This window comes from Pholcus phalangioides, unplaced genomic scaffold, assembly GCF_987345545.1.
Source record: "Pholcus phalangioides strain wild (caught in Gottingen) unplaced genomic scaffold, Ppha-v1.0 ptg000017l_1, whole genome shotgun sequence".
Classification (NCBI taxonomy): Eukaryota; Metazoa; Arthropoda; class Arachnida; order Araneae; family Pholcidae; genus Pholcus; species Pholcus phalangioides.
Genome location: NW_028301610.1, coordinates 10574904 through 10594359, shown reverse-complemented (window position 1 = coordinate 10594359; position 19456 = coordinate 10574904). Strand labels below are relative to the sequence as shown.

Genomic DNA, 19456 nt, shown 5'->3' with positions numbered 1-19456 from the left:
GATAAGATTTAGAAAAGATGCCAATAGAAATTTGGCATGTGGCAATGGTGTTGCCTCTTGATATAACGATAATCCATCTGCAACGATATATTTTTCTTGTTCCGCAGAGTATCATTGTATCAAGATTTCACTGAATTTCATTTAGCTATTGTTTGTTTTGGTGTTATTAAAGTATTTTGTCAAAAATGCCTTGGGCTTAAACATTATTGGCAGATTTTTTTTAACCTTTTTCCTCCTGCATTGTCTGGAAACCACCTTTCCCCAAACATGGCTGCAAGTAGTATTCATGTACATTTTTTTGTGGGGTGGGGGTGGGGGAACTGAGCACTGAGCTAGATCTTCAAAATTATTCGGGGGGGGGGGGGGCTTTCAGGCCTGTGGGCTATATAGAAGGTTAAACATATACCTATGAATAAATTTTTTCAGAATTTCCCTGGTTAAACCAAGTATGCATGAATTGTTTGAACTTTGATGTTTATATTTTCCTATTGTATATCTTTGCCAGGTACTTTTCCTCATATTATGATATAATGCCAGATGCAGAAAGTCAAGTTTGGTGTTATGCTGGTGAGGGTTCTCCACCATCGTCGCCGCCTGCCAGTGACAAGATTTTTCTGCCGTCGCAGACCTATGACAATTCATCGCCTCCTGGAAGCAAATCATTTTCAGAGCAAGTATCTTGTTTAATTTTCATGTAAATTCATTAAAATATTTTTATAAAATGTTTTTTACATAAACGAACAGTTAAAGTATAACCCATTCCCTCTGAATATCTAAAAACATAAAATAGTCCAAATAACATGTAAATAAATTTTCAGTCGATGTAAAAAATCTTTTTAAACTGCTTTGTCTGCCTAGATAAGCTTTGCTTGAATCTTACAGAAGTCAACAAAATTCACAAAAATTTTCTTTGGGTATGTGGTAGACACTCTGATAATGAAAATAATACGGTAACAAGCTAGCATCCCTCGCAGCTACGGTGACTATTTTTGTCACATCATATTCTGCATACCAGGGCTAATTTTATTGGGATCTACAATTTATAGCGAATTTCAAAATGGACAGTTCCAGTGGACGGTGATCGCCTCTTTCAAGATCTGAATACTATGAGACACATTGGTATGTATCATAAAATATGAGATCTAACAAACCTATGAAATAAATCGCCCTGAACCTGTCTTTGTTTCAACTGTCACCCCACACAGTGGCGTCGAAGCTGGGGGGTGCTGTGGGTGCTCGAGCATCCACACTCACTTGTAGAATGGGGCAGAGCCAGAATTGATTCAGAAATCTCGTGCGTAGATTTTTTATTTTTTTTGCAAATACCGAACGTTTTGTAAATACGTACGCGTGTGTGTAGGCAGAGCCAGTAGAGAAACGGGCTTTATAAGCGTGCGTAACTTAAGACTCATTTCGTTCGCAAGCACACCTCGGCGAATTTCTTGGTGTTATTTTGTAGCAATCAGTTAATTTCAAATTGTAACAGTAAAAATGAGTAACCACCAACGTTTAGATGACTGAATGAGGTGGCGAATTGTGGGAAGGCTAGAAGCAGGCCAATCTCAAGTCCAGATTTGTAGAGAGTTCAATTTAACGCCCAGCGTCGTGTGTAACTTATGGAAACAGTTCCAGGGTACCGAATCCATCGAGAGAAAACCTGGGCAAGGTCGTCCAAGAGCCACGACAGCCAGAGAAGATCGCCATTTGTCGATTATAGCGAGACGTAACAGGAGTGCTACAGCTTCTCAGCTCTCTCGTGACTTGCATGCAGCCACAGAAACCCGTGTATCAAGGGTGACTGTTTCCAAAAGACTTCATGAGAGAGGGTTGTTTGCAAGAAGACCTGCTGTTTGCGTCCCGCTCACTTCTACGGACAGGAGAATCTGTTTATCATAGCGCAGAGAGCATAGAGATTGGAGTATGGATCAATGGGCGGCCGTTCTCTTCACTGATGAGTCCCGGTTCAGCCTAAGCACCGATTCACGCCGTACGTTCATATGGAGAGAACCAGGGACCCGCTACCTACCCTCCAATGTCTGCGAAATCGACCATTATGGCGGAGGAGGTTTAATGATCTGGGCAGGCATCATGTTGGATGGCTGCACACCTCTCCATGTCCTTGAAAGAGGCACTGTGACTGGTTTGAGGTATAGGGATGAGGTCTTGGAGCCCTATGTTCGCCTTTTCAGGGGTGCAGTTGGCCCCGAGTTCATTTTAATGGACGATAACGTGAGGCCACAGAGCTCTTCTGCTCGACGATTTTCTAGAGTGAGGATATTCGCCGGATGGATTGGCCAGCCAGATCTCCAGACCTTAACCCTATAGAACATGTCTGGGACGCTCGGGGGAGGGCAATTGCAACTTGCAACCCCCTTCCGGGAACCATCCAGGGAATGAAAACCGCATTGCTGAACGAGTGGGACCAATTGCCACAGGAAATGCTGCCTTAATTCAAGTATGAAATCACGCTAGACCTGTATATCTGTAAGAGGGACCATACCCCCTATTAACCCATTTTTGTTTATTCTGCAACCGCTGTTTCATACCTTCCGACTCCAACGAGTGTTACGCACGATCATGAGTGTGTATTACAATTATTGAATAGTTATTTGTTTTGTATTGTATGTACATATTAAGTTTCATTAAAATTGGTACAGTAGTTCTAGAAATAATTGACCAAGTCTGCAAATTCTCTTAATTTCTTACATCAGTGTAGTTCAAAAATACAGCGTAGGGTTCTCTGGGTCATTTTACAAATTGTACGCCAGAAGAGAGCCAAAACTACATCTCGCACTATTGACAGTTTAGTGAGGAGCCGCCCTTAATTGATGCTGGGACCCCACACCTTCGTATCAAGCTGCTCCAGGTTTGCTTCTTTCACTGAATCCCAGACCTGGATTTCTCATGCCTACCCACCCCAAATGTAAATACTGTGTTTAGTGCAAAATAAAAACTGAACTTCGTACTTTTTAAAACAAGCACTGCGTCAGCATAGTAGTCTTTTCGCTTGTATTCCACAAGAAAAATATTTGTTAGAATGTCCTTTGTAGATGCTCAGAACTTTCCAGCATGGCCCACACAGTCAAAGGACTTGTATCCCTGAGGAGACAGAGCCCAGTTTTTCACCTTACAACAAATTCTTTTTGCAGGGGCCCGTGAAGTCTCTGGTCTGGGGGTCCTGCTGCAGCATGTGGGAGGCCATGACTGGAGAGGGGGATGCAGGGAATATCTTACGGAAAATCTTGTGTTACTAACGCTAAAAATTTAGCATTTCAAGATGAAGGAATTTTAAATAAAATATTAGATATTTTTCTTTGAATTTTTGAAACCATTTATTTTTCTGATCACACAAGGAAGAGCAAGGGCAGTCTTTGTCCCTTCCCTGCATGTGCTTCTGGGGCCATGGTTTCATTTGAAGCGATATTTTTGACTTCCGAAATTAAACAGTGCGGAGTAGAGTAGTGATTCCTGTAGAGGTGTACCGTGAGATAGGTCAGGGCAGGGTGCCGCTATACAGTATTTCAGAGGTAGAATTCATTGGCAGCTCCTGGCAGAAAATTTTTTTCAGGATGGAAGGGGTTGCTGAATCAAATATTCATTGTTAGATGGAACAAATTAGTTCAAGTTAATTAAAATAATGTTTTTAAAATTGCCCCTTTCTAATTAATTTATTATATAATTTGTGAAAAAAATAGTTACATAACATCTATATCCACATAAAACTTGTCGAATAAAATCAAGTCTATTTTGTGTGTGTGTTTTTGGTCATACTTTGTCATCCACACTCGAATACATTGAATTAAATTACCATTTAGACGTTTCAGGGCATTAAACTGATGGATCTAGGAAAGGGAGGGGCTCCTTCATGACGAGCTGCCCCCCTGGTAGAAATATATTTAACGTGATAATAGAACTGTGATTATCAATTTGTTTGTCACGGTATTTAAGGAATGGTGCTAGTGTACATAGGGATATTCGATGTTTCTACAATTCATGAAGGGAGAAAAAAAGATGGAGCAAAGAAACAATGCGTAAAGAAAAAGGATAAGAAAAAATTTTGACCCTGGAAAAAATATGATAATGAGCTGTACCCAATATACAATAGTATTCTTAACAATACTGGGGGTGAACTATCTCTGTGGTCCTTAGCCGAAAAAAAGTAGTTAAGCGCCGATTTGTCCTTAGCTGGCCAGTAGTTCGACTTTTCGATACTATCTCTAAGCTAAGGACTTTTTTTTAGTAGTTACTTAGGACCGCTTCTAAGGACTACCTAGCACCAGTCCTAAAGCAGCAAGAAAAGTAGTTCACGGCGGCCATCTTGGAAAAGAGGAAATTTCGCCTCTGGCCGCGAGCTCTCGCTGTGATATTTAGTGATGAAATATGCTGTTTTTTTTTTTCGAATTAAACAATTTTTTACGATAATAATGACAGACATAACTTAGATTATATCTTCGATGTCATCAAAGTTGAAGTGATTCATCGTTATATCCTCCAAAACCTGTGTGCTATACGTGTATGTTGACATCGGCCACGATCGAAGCCACGACGAAGTGCTAGCATGTTCATTACTGAGGTAAGAATTATTTTATTGCTATTGAACTATATAAGAAAAGTGTTTAGAAATATTCTCAATATTTTTTTGCTCGGTAAATGCGTTATTTAAAAATATAAATGGACATAATGCACGCAATCAATAGGGCAGTGGATCCCATTCGGTAATGCTGAAAAATATCAAATAGCCTATGTATATTTTGGATTGTATTGAAAATATTTACATGGCAAATGAAACATGAATCTGCAATTACGATAATATCAGATTGAAATTTTACATTCCATGTTTTTTGCTGTATTAATTTTTTTTAATGAAAAATTATGTCTAAATAAATTGAGCATGTGTGTAAATAAATAATTTGAATATTGTTGGCACAATAAAAATTGTGCTTGGATGACTATGCTATAAATAATCGCCTATAAATAAGGAAATTGAAAATTTGTGTTTTAGATCAACCTCCCTTCAATGCATAAAGTAACTAATAAGCTACAATTCATTGATAATAAATTATAGCACCTAAATGACAAAAATTTTAATTATTTTTTTGTGATGAGTAATGGTGAAATTGAAATAAAGCATGGTAAAAATTGGCAGTAATGTTAAATATTAAATTTTGTAAAACTCATGCACTAAATTTAGTGTAAAGGATTAAAATATAGATTTGATATTTTGAACTGTTCAAATGAACAATATTGTAATACTTAGTGAAAGTTAAATTTTCAGAAAAAAATCATGTGCTACTACTTTAAAAATTGTACTCTGCAACTCGCTCTGAGATGAAGAATATTTAATAAAGAATCATTATATTGCTTTGTTGATATAAAAACAAAGTTTTAATTTCAGGCACAGTTTTTAGTGTTGAGGTATATACATTATAATGAAAGGAAGCAGATTAGTGTTTGAAACATATTACTACTTCAGTATTTGGGTTATGGCCTTGCTGCGTGTGTGTTCAAATTTAATTTTTTGCCAAAAATTGTTTTTGATTTTGTGTGTGGGTAACGACAGAAAAAAAATTTCCATTTCTTAAGAACTTTAAAATATAACATTTTGACATGTCATGGAACTGAAACTTTTAACATTTAAACTTTTAACAAGCATTTATTTTTTAACGATGTTGTTAATAAACAGCTGATATATATATTGTATATACATTTGTGAGACTTTTCTAACTCTTGAAAAATTTTGTTTCCCAGGAACTTGGCTGTAGGTAGCTATGAAGTTATGTGAAGGTTTTCAAGGTTAAACAATTCTACCAGAGCAAACAAAGGTAATTTTAATTCTTTGTATTTGACTTTGAGCAACAGTTTCCATTATTATTTTCATGTAAAATGAAATATTTCCATGCATGATTTAATGACATAAATTTTAACATTATGTCGCATCATTTTCACTGATTTCATTTGTATCAACAACCCTAGTGGAACAAATACAGTTGAACCCCGATTTAATGCCACCATCCCACCCAAAGAATTTTGGCGTTATATCAGATTGCAGACATAATAGCGTTTCCGAGAGGCTGTATTACATAAATTCACATGTTTATTATGAAATGTATTTCAGTGTCTCATTTATGTTGCATGATGAATAAAATAACCTATTTTATACACATTCAATTTTAAGTTGAGAAAATTCATAAAAATTGTAAACTGTAAAATCACTTGAATATTTCTCAAAACTTAACAGAAACATACTTCCCTTTGAAATTATTGTAATTTCAGCAACACATTTTATATGTGCAAAAACAAAATGAGCAAGGTGGGGGGGGGAAAGGTGGCATTGTTTTTAGTCCATACCATATTGATTTTTCTTGAGAAATATCTTGCTATGAGTAATTTTCTTTATAATCATAATTTTTTTCAGATACTATTGAAAGAACAACTCTTTTTGACATAATTGAATTGAGCAAATTAAGATAGATTTCTCAATGGCTACCTGTACCACTCAAAATTTGACCAGTGCAAGTAAAAACATGTATAATGTTGAAAAACTTGTCTTGGCTATATAAATGAGAGGGAGGACATTAAAAAAAACCTTTAGAAGCTTTGCTAACTGAAAAGCAATATTAATTCTTTAAAAATGTTATTATCATATTTACTGATTAGCAAATTTTGTGAATTGAAATATTAAAACAATTAATATAATTGACGACAAATAATATCATACTTTTTAACTAGCGAGACCATACAACACTGCAAAATTTTTATGTTAATTTAAATAGAGTACCCCGATCCACAACACGTTGCTAAGGATGTGTTTTACAGCGAAGCTGAAAGTAAAGTGAAAATATTAAGTAAGCTGCGTGCCAATAGGTTTTTTCACTTCATCTGTCTGACCAAAATTTTAGGGTAGAAACATGGCTCGAAAAATTGAAAAAAATTTTTAGGCGCCAGCCAAATTTCTTGGCAGCCAAGCATATTTTTAGGAGAAATAATCCAAAGTAAAAAAAAATTATATTCAACTTTTTCAGCACTTGGTGATGATCTTCACATATTGGAAGATGCAGACATAAACTCCAAATATTTTGTGATCTGCATAGAAAATTTTAGGTGTCAGTATGATTTTCTTTTTTGCAATGTTGGCTCCTAAGATTTGTGAAGCCCTAGGTAAATACATCTAGACATGAACAAGTGCATCTGTGTGCAATGCCAGGCCTCCCTTGTAAAACACAGTTGATGCATTTTGGATCCTACTGTGATAAAATGGTGGCGAGTCGACAAAGTGCTATTGTGCACGAATTATCTCTACTTGTGCAACTAAAGACTGTTATAATTTGAAATCAAATATACATATTGATAAGCATAATAAAAGTGTTTTTTTCTTCCTCTTTCTAATTTCAGGTAAATCAACATTTGAAGATGCAGATGAAAGTTAATGAATCTCAAAAAAATTATATTCTTGAAAGGTGCGATTTCTAAGAAAAGTACAACAAATAAATTGTGATTATGATAACTTTCTATGAACATATGTTTGAAATAAAATGTGTTTGTATGACAAATCATGTGTGCAAGTTGTTATTCAATTCATGTTTCTATTAATCAACTTCAATCAATCATTCATCTTCTAATCAACTGAAATGAAATATACGATCAAATGAAAGTTATCAGGTGAAGTTATTTGTTGGAAGCTAAATATGAAACACATAAATTGATGAAAGATCTTTAATATTGAAGTATATATATTTTAAATATTGAAGTATTCACTTGCATTAACAGGTAAGTGCTCATTCATAGAAAATCATGTTCTGATAATATTTTTTAATACTGAGGAGAAACCCATAGTTTAAAATACAGAACTACAATACTCAGCAAGGCAGTTAATTCTTTTAATTATAAATTATCATATAAATATTAAACTTTATATCATTATAAATATTAAACTTTATATCATTATAAATATTAAACTTTATATCATTATAAATATTAAACTTTATATCATTATAAATATTAAACTTTATATCATTATAAATATTAAACTTTATATTATAAATTATAATTTATTATTTTAGTTGCTCCAAAAAGAATTTGCAATTCGTTGTTTCAATGAATTTAAAAGGAATAAAAATGGATAATAAAAAATCATTTTTAACAAATTGGTCTTAAAAAAAAAGTGGCATTCAATATTAAAAATAGTATTCAGCTGGGGCCTCAAGTAGGGCTCCCGAGGTGAATAGGGGGCCCAAAAATCTAATTATTTTGCATAATAACCCTTTCAAGAAGAGGGCCCCCCAAAAAAAAGGGAAAGTCTGCCCCGAAAAGGCACATTACGGCCATAGGCTCAACTAGTGCCGGTAACTGGTAGTACATAGTACCTCTTAACTACTAGTAGTTGAAGCGGTCCTTAGCTGCAGTCCTCCGACCGGTAGTTCATTAGGACTAGTAGTTACTAAGGACTGCAGAGATAGTTCACCCCCAGAATCGTTAGATTTTTTTTTTTTCTTCTGGTATAATTAAAAAGTGAATGGTGTACATTCTAACCGAGGGAAGTTTCGTGAAGGTTTTAATGTAAACATGCTCCCCTGCCCATTGGAGGCCAAGTCAGCCAAAGGTTTAATTTCTTTTCCCATGTGATAAATGTATTTCGAAGATGTCCTTAAAAATTCTGGTCTGAAAACCCACTTAAAGGTACATGAACAGCAATTGCTTGAAAATGGGAGGCACTTTCAGCATCCCATATCCTGAAGCCGGGTCCCCAGGCTGAGATTTTTCAAAGAGCCCAAGTCAGGTCTGTTATTTGGGGTTCTCCCCGATTTTTTGAAAATACATTAAACATGGCATATATATACACAAATAAAAAAATTTAAAAAAAAAAAAAAAAAACCCTTACGGTAAGTTTGACGTTCCCATGCTTGAAATCTGGATGATTTCAATCCAATGCGATTTGCACAAAGTATTTACTTAAGCTGTTGATCAAGTGATCGTATGAAAATCGGACATGAGCATCAAGCACTCTGGATGCTTTAAAGAGCACAGCGGTGCTTGCGAGTAACGGGTTAAAGTTGCTTGCTCTAAAAGTGGCCTTGTGCATGATTGCATGAGCTCGAACATTTCTTTGGGTTGGCATTTTGGTTCTTTGAAAGGATTTCAAGGAGGGGTGTGTCAAGTGGCATGGTGGTAAGATGCTTGTCTACCATTGCGAAGGTTGTTGTCAGGGTCCCGGGTTCGAACCCAAGGGAGGATATTGATAAGATATTTTCCCTAATGACTTCGAGGCAACCCCCGATAGACAGCGCCTTCGCTTCCAGCCCATATCACTAATGGCAGTAAATTGCAATATAGCAATATGGCCAGAGTTGGTGTTTGAAGTAGTGAGTTTGGATGAGAAGCAATTTACTCTTTTCTTTTATATACTGAATATTATCCTATAAAGGGGTATCTGCGACCACCACAAAAGGTCCGGGGAATACATAAGTACCCCTTCCTCAAACCAATAGAAATCTCGTCCTTCCATTCACGTTGACTTTCCATTTTGATGTTTGAAAAAAAGACAGACAAAATTCCTAATCCCAATGGGAAATGTTATGTTCTTTCATGGTCAAACATGGTTAGCTATTTTCTCAGTGTTTCTTTTCATCCCAATAATCTGTGCATGTTGTTTTTTATTTGGCGGAACTTTTCAGCATATCAAACAAAACCTGCCGTTGCCTTCCAGGTTTACCAATCGGTATTTAAACCCGAACTGCCCCACTCAAAAATGTCACTGGCAGACGAATGTCAGTGTGCTCATTATGACTAACTAAAAAGAGAAAGAAAGAAAACTTACCTAGGCTAATCTCCCAGATCTTTCGTATTTTTAGAAGAAAAAATGTTTCGACTGTGAAACTATCTGTAAATCTATTGGACTGATGATTCTTGGAAAAGACTAATTTCTGTTAGATTGGACGTGGTAACTTCCCTAAATTACCATATAAAGATCGTTTGAGGTGTCATGAGTTTGATACCCAATTCGTCCATGTCAGAAACATTCCTAACACGGAACAACAAAAACAGCCACATGACCACAAAGATTTCCACTGGGGAAGTCCCACACCGAGGAATTAGTGCACCAGCCTCTCGGTGAGTATAAAAAAAGGCTGCCATTTGGAATTGGTAATAAATTGTAGGTCCTGGTCTAATTAGCCCTCGCGTGCAGAAAATGACAGTGGTGTGACAAATATACGGAAAACAAATACTATAAAACTATACATTTTTATGTAGCTGATAAAACATTTGCGAATTTTCGCAGTCTTTACTGATGCGTCAAAGGGACACTGAACAAATGTTTTGCATGGATGAAAATTTTCTCTTTGCTCACCCTGCCCAAAATATACAGCAGCGGCTCTCAACTTTTTTTTGTGACGCGAGCTCTTTTTAGTACATTATTTCCCATGACGGAGCACCACACACAAGCCTCTTTCTGTTTATTAGATTCACTGATTTATTTTATTGATCTGGAGCAACTGCGAGCTCCCGAGATGTGCACATGGAACCATAAGGGTTTTGCGGAGCATTGGTTGAGAACTGCTGTTAGTGTTTCTACAAAAATATAAACAGGAAAAAATCTAATTTTTTTTTTTTTTTTTTTTTTTTACAAATACATTTTTAATTTTTAATATCCTTCAGAGAAGGGAACCCCCTCCCCCCAACCTCCTTACACCGGTGTGAGCACAGTTTTGAAATACAGCAGTTATACCAACAGCTAGGGCTTCCACATCTGGGAATGTGGTTGCCTAGGTTATTTTCTGTGGACACTTGGGTCACAATTTTTCATGGGTCTCTTTATTAAAAAAAATATGTAATAGCCTCTAGGTGCAATCATGTGAAGGAGCAGGAAAGGCTAAACAAAATTCTCACCTGTGTAAGACATTATTTTGGTGCCTCTCTGGCATATAAGCCACATGAGTAAAATTACCTGGGGTAAACTCAGATATTGCGAGAGATAACATAGGCAGTTTTTAGTCATTCAAGCTCTTATCTTGGGCTTTATGTTCACTTATTTCAGAAACTTACACATATTTATTGTATACTGTCTGAGAGTTGTTTCAGCTAGATGAAATGAATCGTAAATTGCAATGGTTTCTGTAAATTACTCCATCCAATACATAGTTTGAAAACTTTTCTGCAAATTTTATTCTCATTTTTGATTTGGAAGCTAAATGGCAACACCTGAACACAAAACCAGTGCAACACTTACATGAATTATCTTTTCGTTCCTTTGAAACCAATCACAACCATTGTCTAGACCAGGGGTGGCCAACTTCTCTGTGTTTGAGGGCCAACATAATGGTCAGACGCAATGTCGTGGGCCATACCAGAGAAAAAAACTCCGGCACATAAGCCGCACCCAGTTTTGTATGATTGTTTGCTATGGCATCGCGGGGGACGAACATTTTGACGGAATTTTAACTAATTAAATTTTTTAATTCATTTAATTAGATACTAATTATAACATTATTAATGAATCAAAGTTTTGTTTAGGAAATTTCTTTTCTTTCAGCAAATTATAAATGTTAATGCTCTCACCAGAGTTACTTCATAAAGCGTTTATATAAAGTTCATCGAACAAAAAATAATGATATATTTGGAAATTTGTTCTGAATTTTGTTTAATGCTTTTCTAATTTGTTTTTTTCACTGCTGGATTGATTTCCCCAATACTTGATTATTTTTATCAATAAACGGTAGCATATTATTTTTGAATTTTTATAATAAACTTAAAAGGAAAATTTTGCTTGTTGAGATTACCATCACTGATTTCCAATGATAACAGTAGCAGATTTTCTTGCGCAAACTCCCACGGAAGGTTTTTGAAATCGATCATGTGATCCATGTGTTTAAGGGCTTTTTGTTTGTTGAAAATATATTGTTTTTGTCAAATCAGAAGCATTTTCATTTCTGCATTAACTACAATGTCGTCAATCGAAACTAATATCAAAAATATGATAGGTTTGTTATCTTGCCGAAAATAGAATTCTATTAAATTTATAATAGTTTAATCATTATTTTCTATAGTTTAAACCAAAAATAATTCAATTCTGTTATTTAAATTTTGATTTAATTTCAGTTTAAATTACTATGGTTTAAGTTAAAAATAATTTAAGTCTAGTTTTTAATAACTATATTTAAATTTCTGAGAACTTTGAATAAATATTCTAAGAATGACCCAGGAAAAGAATTCATCTCAAAGTATGTTGAATCAAACGGAGATAATGTTTCTTTGAGTTCGCTCTTGATCATTATTTTAAATATGAAATGGGTAAATTCAGGTAAAAGAAGCAAGATCAAATGTTAAAAAATGCTTGAAACTGAAAAGAACAAAGGTATTACTTAGACTTGAATCAGTGGCAAAAACAAGAAAAATACTTATGAGTGTTTCAAGCCTTTCCTTTAGTGGGTTTTTTTTTAAATTTTAAATTAGTGATTGCGAAGTTTACAAGCTAAATCTAAAAACACTCGTTTTCAAATTTTTGAAATCTGAAATACCATATGTTAGCCTCTCATTTGTCGATATTGTAGAGAATGTGAAAATATAAATATCAAGAAGTCTGAATTTTTTAATGATCTATAAATTAAAAAAAAAAATATTGCTTCTAGAGGAAATCTCTATGAATTTTGAGTCTTGGGGGAACACCCCTTCTAAGCTAACACTGTTTTTTGAAGTAAAAAGTAATCTTGTGTATGCTATTGCATATATGCATATAAAAACAGTATTTTATTTACTGCCAAAATTTTAGTGTTACAAAACTGATAAACGATGCTACAAAAACGTCTTTACTGTTAAAAATTTCCTGCTACAAAAATCTCATTTTCCACTCCTGTTTTTACAATGAGACTAGTTGCATCATAACCACACGTATGTGCACTTGAAGAATTTTTTCAATTGTGCTTGGAGTAAACTGATCCGATTGCATTATTGAATGGGACTTTGATGGGGCTAGTTCATGAACAAGGAGAGATTGTGTCCCTGGAGAAGACCATGGGACTGGAGGTTCAGGAGCCCCTCATTCAAGAACTAGTGGAAGAACATGGGCATATCCACAGGCGAACTTATGAATCTCCATTGCGCGCTACAGCAAGAGCTTATGCACGGGATCTAATCTGAGAAAGATGAGAGAAATTAGGAATCACTCACTTCAAATGAGATTAAGAGATGCGTTGAATGTGGAATTCTATGCAAAACTTTGTAGAGGAGAGAACCGCCTCAAATAACGCTGTAGCAGTGCGAGCAATAAATTTGTCCAACGGTAGTGTGGTTTCTCATTTCCTAAATAATCAAAAAAAAAATGAAAGTGTCATAGATAGGGTTCCTTTTTAAAGTGGCAAAAAGAATACAGATGAAGTTAGTCCCCAAGTCACCCTAAACGATAGTCTTCCTCTCTCTGGTCGTTTTTAGAGTAAGTTAATTTGTAAACATTATTGCATTCTGTTTTTTTTTATGGCATTATTGTATTTTTTATATTGTGTTAATTATTATTGAATTAATGACGCTTTTATATTAGTCATTTTCATGTTAATTGTGGAACGAATTATCCAAGTTTGCATTATTTCCTATGAAGTTTGATTTGAATAATGAGCACATTGGCGGAACGGATTAAGCTTGTTAACTGAAGTTCCACTGTGTATACTGTTGTAGGCCTGCTGCTCTCTGTGGCGAGACTTTAACGGAAAGATGGGCTCGCATTCGCATCTCAAAGTTGGGAATCGCAGAAAACCAACTTCATTTCAGCCGACCACCACTGCGGCCAGCTACCAGGCTGTGGTCCAGAAAATTTAAGTCCTCTTCATGACATTTTCTCCCTTATTAGTGATCTACGTGTTATTAAACCATAGAAGATTATTGCAGGAGTGGGAACTCTGTCCGAATTGCGCCACAAAATTAACATCTTGCGCCATCCGGCTCCAATAGTGTATTTTCATATTTTTCTGAGGAAAATAGCTAATTTTGCTTCAGTTTGCCTGGAATTTTAGAAAAGGACGCCAAAAAATTTTGTTCCTGCTTGCAGCAAAATGATTCTTTCCAAGAGCAGCTTGTTTTATTCCTCTGTATTTTTCAGCACCACTTCCAATGTTCTGCAGTCGAGCTATCTCATGACCTTGAAAAAATAAAGGTCTCTGTTGGAAAGTAGTTTGGCTACACCACAAAGTACAGTATTGGGAAAAAAACTGAGGCTAATCATGTGTGCTTTTCACGCTTTGCAAGCACTGCAAGGTTATTTTTTACATTTGAACGAAATTTTTCAAAATCAAAAAATATTTCATTTTTATTTACCCTTTCCAACTTTACCCAAGAAAGTTTTTTCATGTGCTACAAACTGATAATCCATCTTTACTCTCGTTGAAAGAGTTGCTGGAAGTCCAAAATCATTTGCGAAGTTACAAGGTTGACCTTTTTTTTTCTCCCCAAATCAAATTTTCCCATCTAGTTCCAACGCTCTACTTTGTCCCTGGAAATGGTATTGGGATAACTGCGGCCCCTTATTTAAACTATCTTGCTTTCCATCTCGAAACCCTGATAATATCCATGAGCATGCTACTGAAGATGGTTTGCAATGGTTTTTCAACTTTAAAGTGAAAATGTGAGTGAGTTTCCGTTTGCAAAAAAAGGAAAAGTCATCACTGCAAGTAGCAGGAATTACTACAGTAGATCGTCATTGCGTCAAATCCGATGTTTCGTGAGAAATTTTTCATTCTGTGAGTAAAAGAGCAAGTCCGCCAAATTATGAATGCTGATTTATCAACTTCTCCGAATAGTGAGTATTAAATCGCTAATGTTACCAAATAATGAGTGCTGAACCGCGAAACATCGTGTTTATTCTTCTGAAATTTTCTCCCATTTTGTAATAATTTCTATCGGAGTATAAAAAAATTGAAAGACATAGAAATTATCAGACCATTTAAACTGCTGCTGTTCCAGACAGCAAGTAGCTCCTTCAGTAAGCTAAAAGTGTCATCTTAAATAGACTGATGTGATAAATTCGTAAAGAAAATGTGGCTGCTTTTTTAAAGTAAATTTTTTCTTTATTTTTGTTTATCAATCCCAAATATTGCTGTTTCCCAAACTTTTTGTTCTATCTCCCCCTTCAAAAAATTTTTTCTCTCGCAGAGTCCTAACTCAAGCGAACCCATAGGATCCTATGTTATACTCGTATCATCTATTGCGCACCATGGGAAAACACTGCTTTAATTCATTGTTTTTTTCTTGTAACTAGAGATGAGACAAATATTTGGCTGCTATTCTGCCTTTTTTGCCGAATATTTGTGTAAATCTAGGACAGGGAAAACCTGAAACTGAAAATAGAATCCTATTGTAATAAAAGGTAGAAGTGAGCATGAATTGCAAAAGTTCACTAACTGAAAGATGTACCTAGAAATGTATTGAGCTATTGAAGAAGGGCAAACAAGTCGTAATTTAATGCATTACTAAATGTTAAATGATTATAGTCGTAAAGATTGGTTGACATTTTTTCTTAAGATGTAAAATTCTAAGTTTAATGAAAATTTAAAATTATAAGAGTAATATTACAATATCATCGTTAAATTTGATTATCAGTATCATGGCAGTAAAAAATTCCTCAATTACCAGTTTTTAATATTTAAATAATAAATTGCATAATTATAATAGAATATCAATCATTTGAAATATAATTTTGAATTAAAAACACCAATTTTATTTATAATTGTGATGAATTTAAAATTGATATTCAGCTGCCAAATGTTCAGTATTCAGCCAAAGCATTAGTTGAATATTTGGTATTCGATTATTCTGCGAAATCACTAATCATCCCATCCCTACTTGTAACAATAATTATGTTGCTCCAGTTTATACATCCTTGTTTTAAAACTGCTCTAAATCCTATATTTTGCTGCTCCAAAATGGACTTCATCCCTTCCCACCACGTTATTGTTATAGATGTGGGGTAAACGTCAGGGTTTAAATTTCTCGGATCAGGGCCTGACAGCCAGGAAGTTGTATTGTCTATCAGTTTCTGGACCAAATATGATAGCATAGAAGAAACATTATGCATTCATAATAAAACAGGCTGTGAAAGTCTTCATATCAAAATTGAAATATTTATTTCTATTCCTTGTTTGAATTTGTATCCTTTGTATAATACATAAACCATTACTTTCAAAAGTTTGCATTGAATTTCATGACATTCATTTTTTAAACCATAGAGATTTTCATTGTAGAGATGACATGGGAGTAGGACCTGGTCGAGACCGTTCACCCATGAGAGGTGGATTTGATGATAGATATCCAGATCGAGACAGACACAGCTTGAGAAGAGATAATGGGTATGTGTGATAGTAACTATTCAGAAAAAAATGAGATTGAAGTATATATGAAAATGCAAATTGATTTGTTGATTATTTAATTTAATAACCTTTATTGAAATCTTCTAATCAAATTTTTAAACTTATATTTATTGATTACTTTCCATAAGTTATAAATAGGCTTGCATGGTATGAGAAGGAATGATGCTTACAATTTTTGTTTTGGCAGTCCTTTTCCAAGGCGAGAGAGAGATGAAATGGGCCGTAAGGACATTGGTCAAAACTATATGAATGAGCTATTTGATAAAGATTATGATTTTTTTTTTTTTTCCTAAAACACATTTTGTTGCTTTTCAGGCCATTCGGCTATCCTAATTTCTCGCCTTACGAGCTTTACTATAATCCCCCTGAAATAGTTGGAAGAACTTGTAAATGCGAGATTATAGTTATCAACAAGAATCAAAGGTATTTGCTCTCTAGTTCTTGTTTTGCGCTGCTTAAATATACTGAAAATTTCTATAACACTAGTTCAGACATACTTCAATTTACATAAATGAGAATTTTTTTAAAATATTCATTAATTTCAACTTACACAGCTTCTTTTCTCTCTCTGTGTGTGTTCTTTAATTTAAGCTTAAAAGCTGATATGCTTAACAGAAGGTTCATGACCATCATTCATGTCAATTTCTAAAAGAAATTTTACTTGAGCTCTGATTTATAGGATTTGTGCATCAAATTCATATTTATCTACCTCCATGATCTACAATAGATAGCCATGCTTGGTTTTTAATTTTGGAAGCTCATGTTTAGTACTTGAATGATTGATGTCTAATTCTCCAGACAGAATTTTATCAGTGTTGAAATTTTTAAAATGACTAGTTTTTGCTATTACATGAATTGAAAGGTGAAAGTCAGAGATCACATAAAGCAAGAATATACTTGTATGTGTGTGTAAGATATATATTTTCAGTAATTTTTTACATTTATAGGCTATTTGATTTTTTTTTTAATTTTTATCTTTGCCGACACTTTTTAAAGAATTTGAACTTTTAATGGAATGCTAAGAGGAATTTAAATGCAAATTACACAAAGTTTGGATTTTATAGGGCATATGCAGAGAAAATTAAAGGAAGATTGAGGGATCAACGGATTCAGGTTGGTGTCCTTTTCCTTAAGGACGAAGCTCTTCTAGTTCAGACTATTGATGACATTACTCGTCGGGGAAGCTTGTATGCCATAGTTATAAGCCCATTAAATGAAACTCATAGATCAGTCACTTTGAATATTCTTTACGGCACTCCGCAAGGTAACTTTTCACTATTTTTGAAATGAGTTATACATTTGCAACAAGTTATAAAACATGCTGAGTATCCAACCTCTTGACAAAATCATAGTGGTTTTAATATTCAAATAAATATAACCAATAATTCTAATCATTGGTATTGTAAAACAATTATAAAACATCCCAAAGTATTCTATAATGTTCATATACAAGGTCAAAATAATTAATCTCATTGTAGTGGTCACAGTGTTACTCGGTTGAAAGACAAAATTTTTTTGTGACTTATCAAAGCTGTGATTTTTGTATGTTCATTTTTGTTTGCATGTGCGTTTGCGACTATGTATATATCAAATACATGGAAAGAAATTCATGAAATTTAAAATAATTGGCAACACAGATTAGCCATGTATGGCACTCTCTTTGCTCTTCATTTTCATAATTACACTCAACAGTTGCTATGTGCTTCTAGCATAAGATTTAGTTTTTCTTGAATGCAAAGGTCTTTCATGTTGTGGAAGGATCGTGTTGGTCTCTTGGAATAGAACTGCATTCATGCTCACGCCAATTTTGGGAACTTTCTGTATTGAATGCAATAGGTGTGATGCATACTAATATTTATAGAAGTTTGTTTAAAAGTTGCTCGGCCTATATGTAATTTCATTGTTGCTTGATGATCGTGAAAATGTTTTAAAATTGAAATAATTATCTAGGGCTAGCCGGTGTCATAGAAAAACTAGCAGAGTGGCATGTTGAGTTCAACAAACTGTGGTCTTTCTCAGTGAAGTTTTTCCAAAGGATTCTTTTTTCTAATTTTTTTCCCTGGAAGAGAATTTTTGTTTTGAAGTTTAAAAATTTCTCGTGGTATAAATTTTTGTATTGGAGAACAAAAAATTCGGTTTCTTTTCTCTCTATTCTTAAGAATTACAATGCATTGTAATGTGCAAATTATTTTTTCAAAAATCAAATTGCTTTACTGGTTGCTCACCACTGCTACAATTGCATATGTATCTCATTCCTCCAGGAAACTCAACACTTTCTGTAGTTTGGTTTCTGAGCCCTAGAAGCATATGTCTGCCGTTGCTCATCTTGTTCTATTGTTTATTTTGAAATGAGTGTTTTGTGTGCGAGTCTGCTGAATGGACAGCTGACCAGCACTGTTCGACTGCATGATTGTACGTAGGCTTTCATGACGTTGCTTGTTACCGAAATACTGTCGCATACGACTGAGATCAAAAGAAGAATAACGTTCACACTATTTTCATTTCGACAACTCTGTATTGGACGCTATAAAATGTGCATGTTAAATAGTGGGTCAACACGTCGTATCCGTGATTTGTGCATTTAAGTACTTTCATACGCCTGCCTGCTGTCGGCTGAGCGGCTTTTTTTTATAAAAAGCCGCTGTGGTGGTCGAGTGGTTATAGTGACGGACTCGCGATGCGAGGATCTGGGTTCGAACCCCACAGTGGTGGTCGGCTGAAGTTGGTTTTCTGTGGTTCCCAACTTCAAGGTGCAAATGCGAGCCGATCTTCTTGTTAAAAAGTCTCGCCACAGAGAGCAACAGTCCTACAACGATAAATCATTCAATCGTAACACTTCACTCATAGTTGGAAAAACTGGTGGCAGATGGCAGCACTACACATAACAAGCATTACAGAGAAACAAAAAACGTCAGGTTTCACTACACGTTGTGGCGTTGTATTTGTATTGTATTTGTATAGTAGAACTGAGATACTCAAATATTTTTATTTCAAATAAAGATAGAAAAACAGACACTTTAGTAAATTTCTATCTATTGAATGTTCATTTCATGCGAGAACCATGACTACTTCTGCGCATAAACACCAAACAATTTTTGGTCTCTTTTTTT

General features: G+C 34.8%; 1 protein-coding gene and 1 long non-coding RNA gene across 3 annotated transcripts in view; both read left to right on the top strand.

Annotated features, from left to right (window-relative positions):
* The window catches only part of LOC149072360 (uncharacterized), a 42321-nt gene that overhangs the window by 2027 nt on the left and 20838 nt on the right, over nucleotides 1-19456 (top strand). For both annotated transcript variants that reach the window (XM_089246360.1, XM_089246359.1), the window contains exons 2-5: nucleotides 506-670; nucleotides 16221-16325; nucleotides 16662-16769; nucleotides 17411-17610. In XM_089246360.1, coding sequence (XP_089102486.1) covers nucleotides 506-670; nucleotides 16221-16325; nucleotides 16662-16769; nucleotides 17411-17610 — 578 coding nt within the window. The remainder of the gene's footprint in view (nucleotides 1-505; nucleotides 671-16220; nucleotides 16326-16661; nucleotides 16770-17410; nucleotides 17611-19456) is intronic.
* On the top strand, nucleotides 4126-7557 carry LOC149072361 (uncharacterized). The gene is made up of 3 exons (XR_016194391.1): nucleotides 4126-4573; nucleotides 5749-5822; nucleotides 7393-7557. It is a non-coding gene; the product is annotated as an uncharacterized LOC149072361 (long non-coding RNA).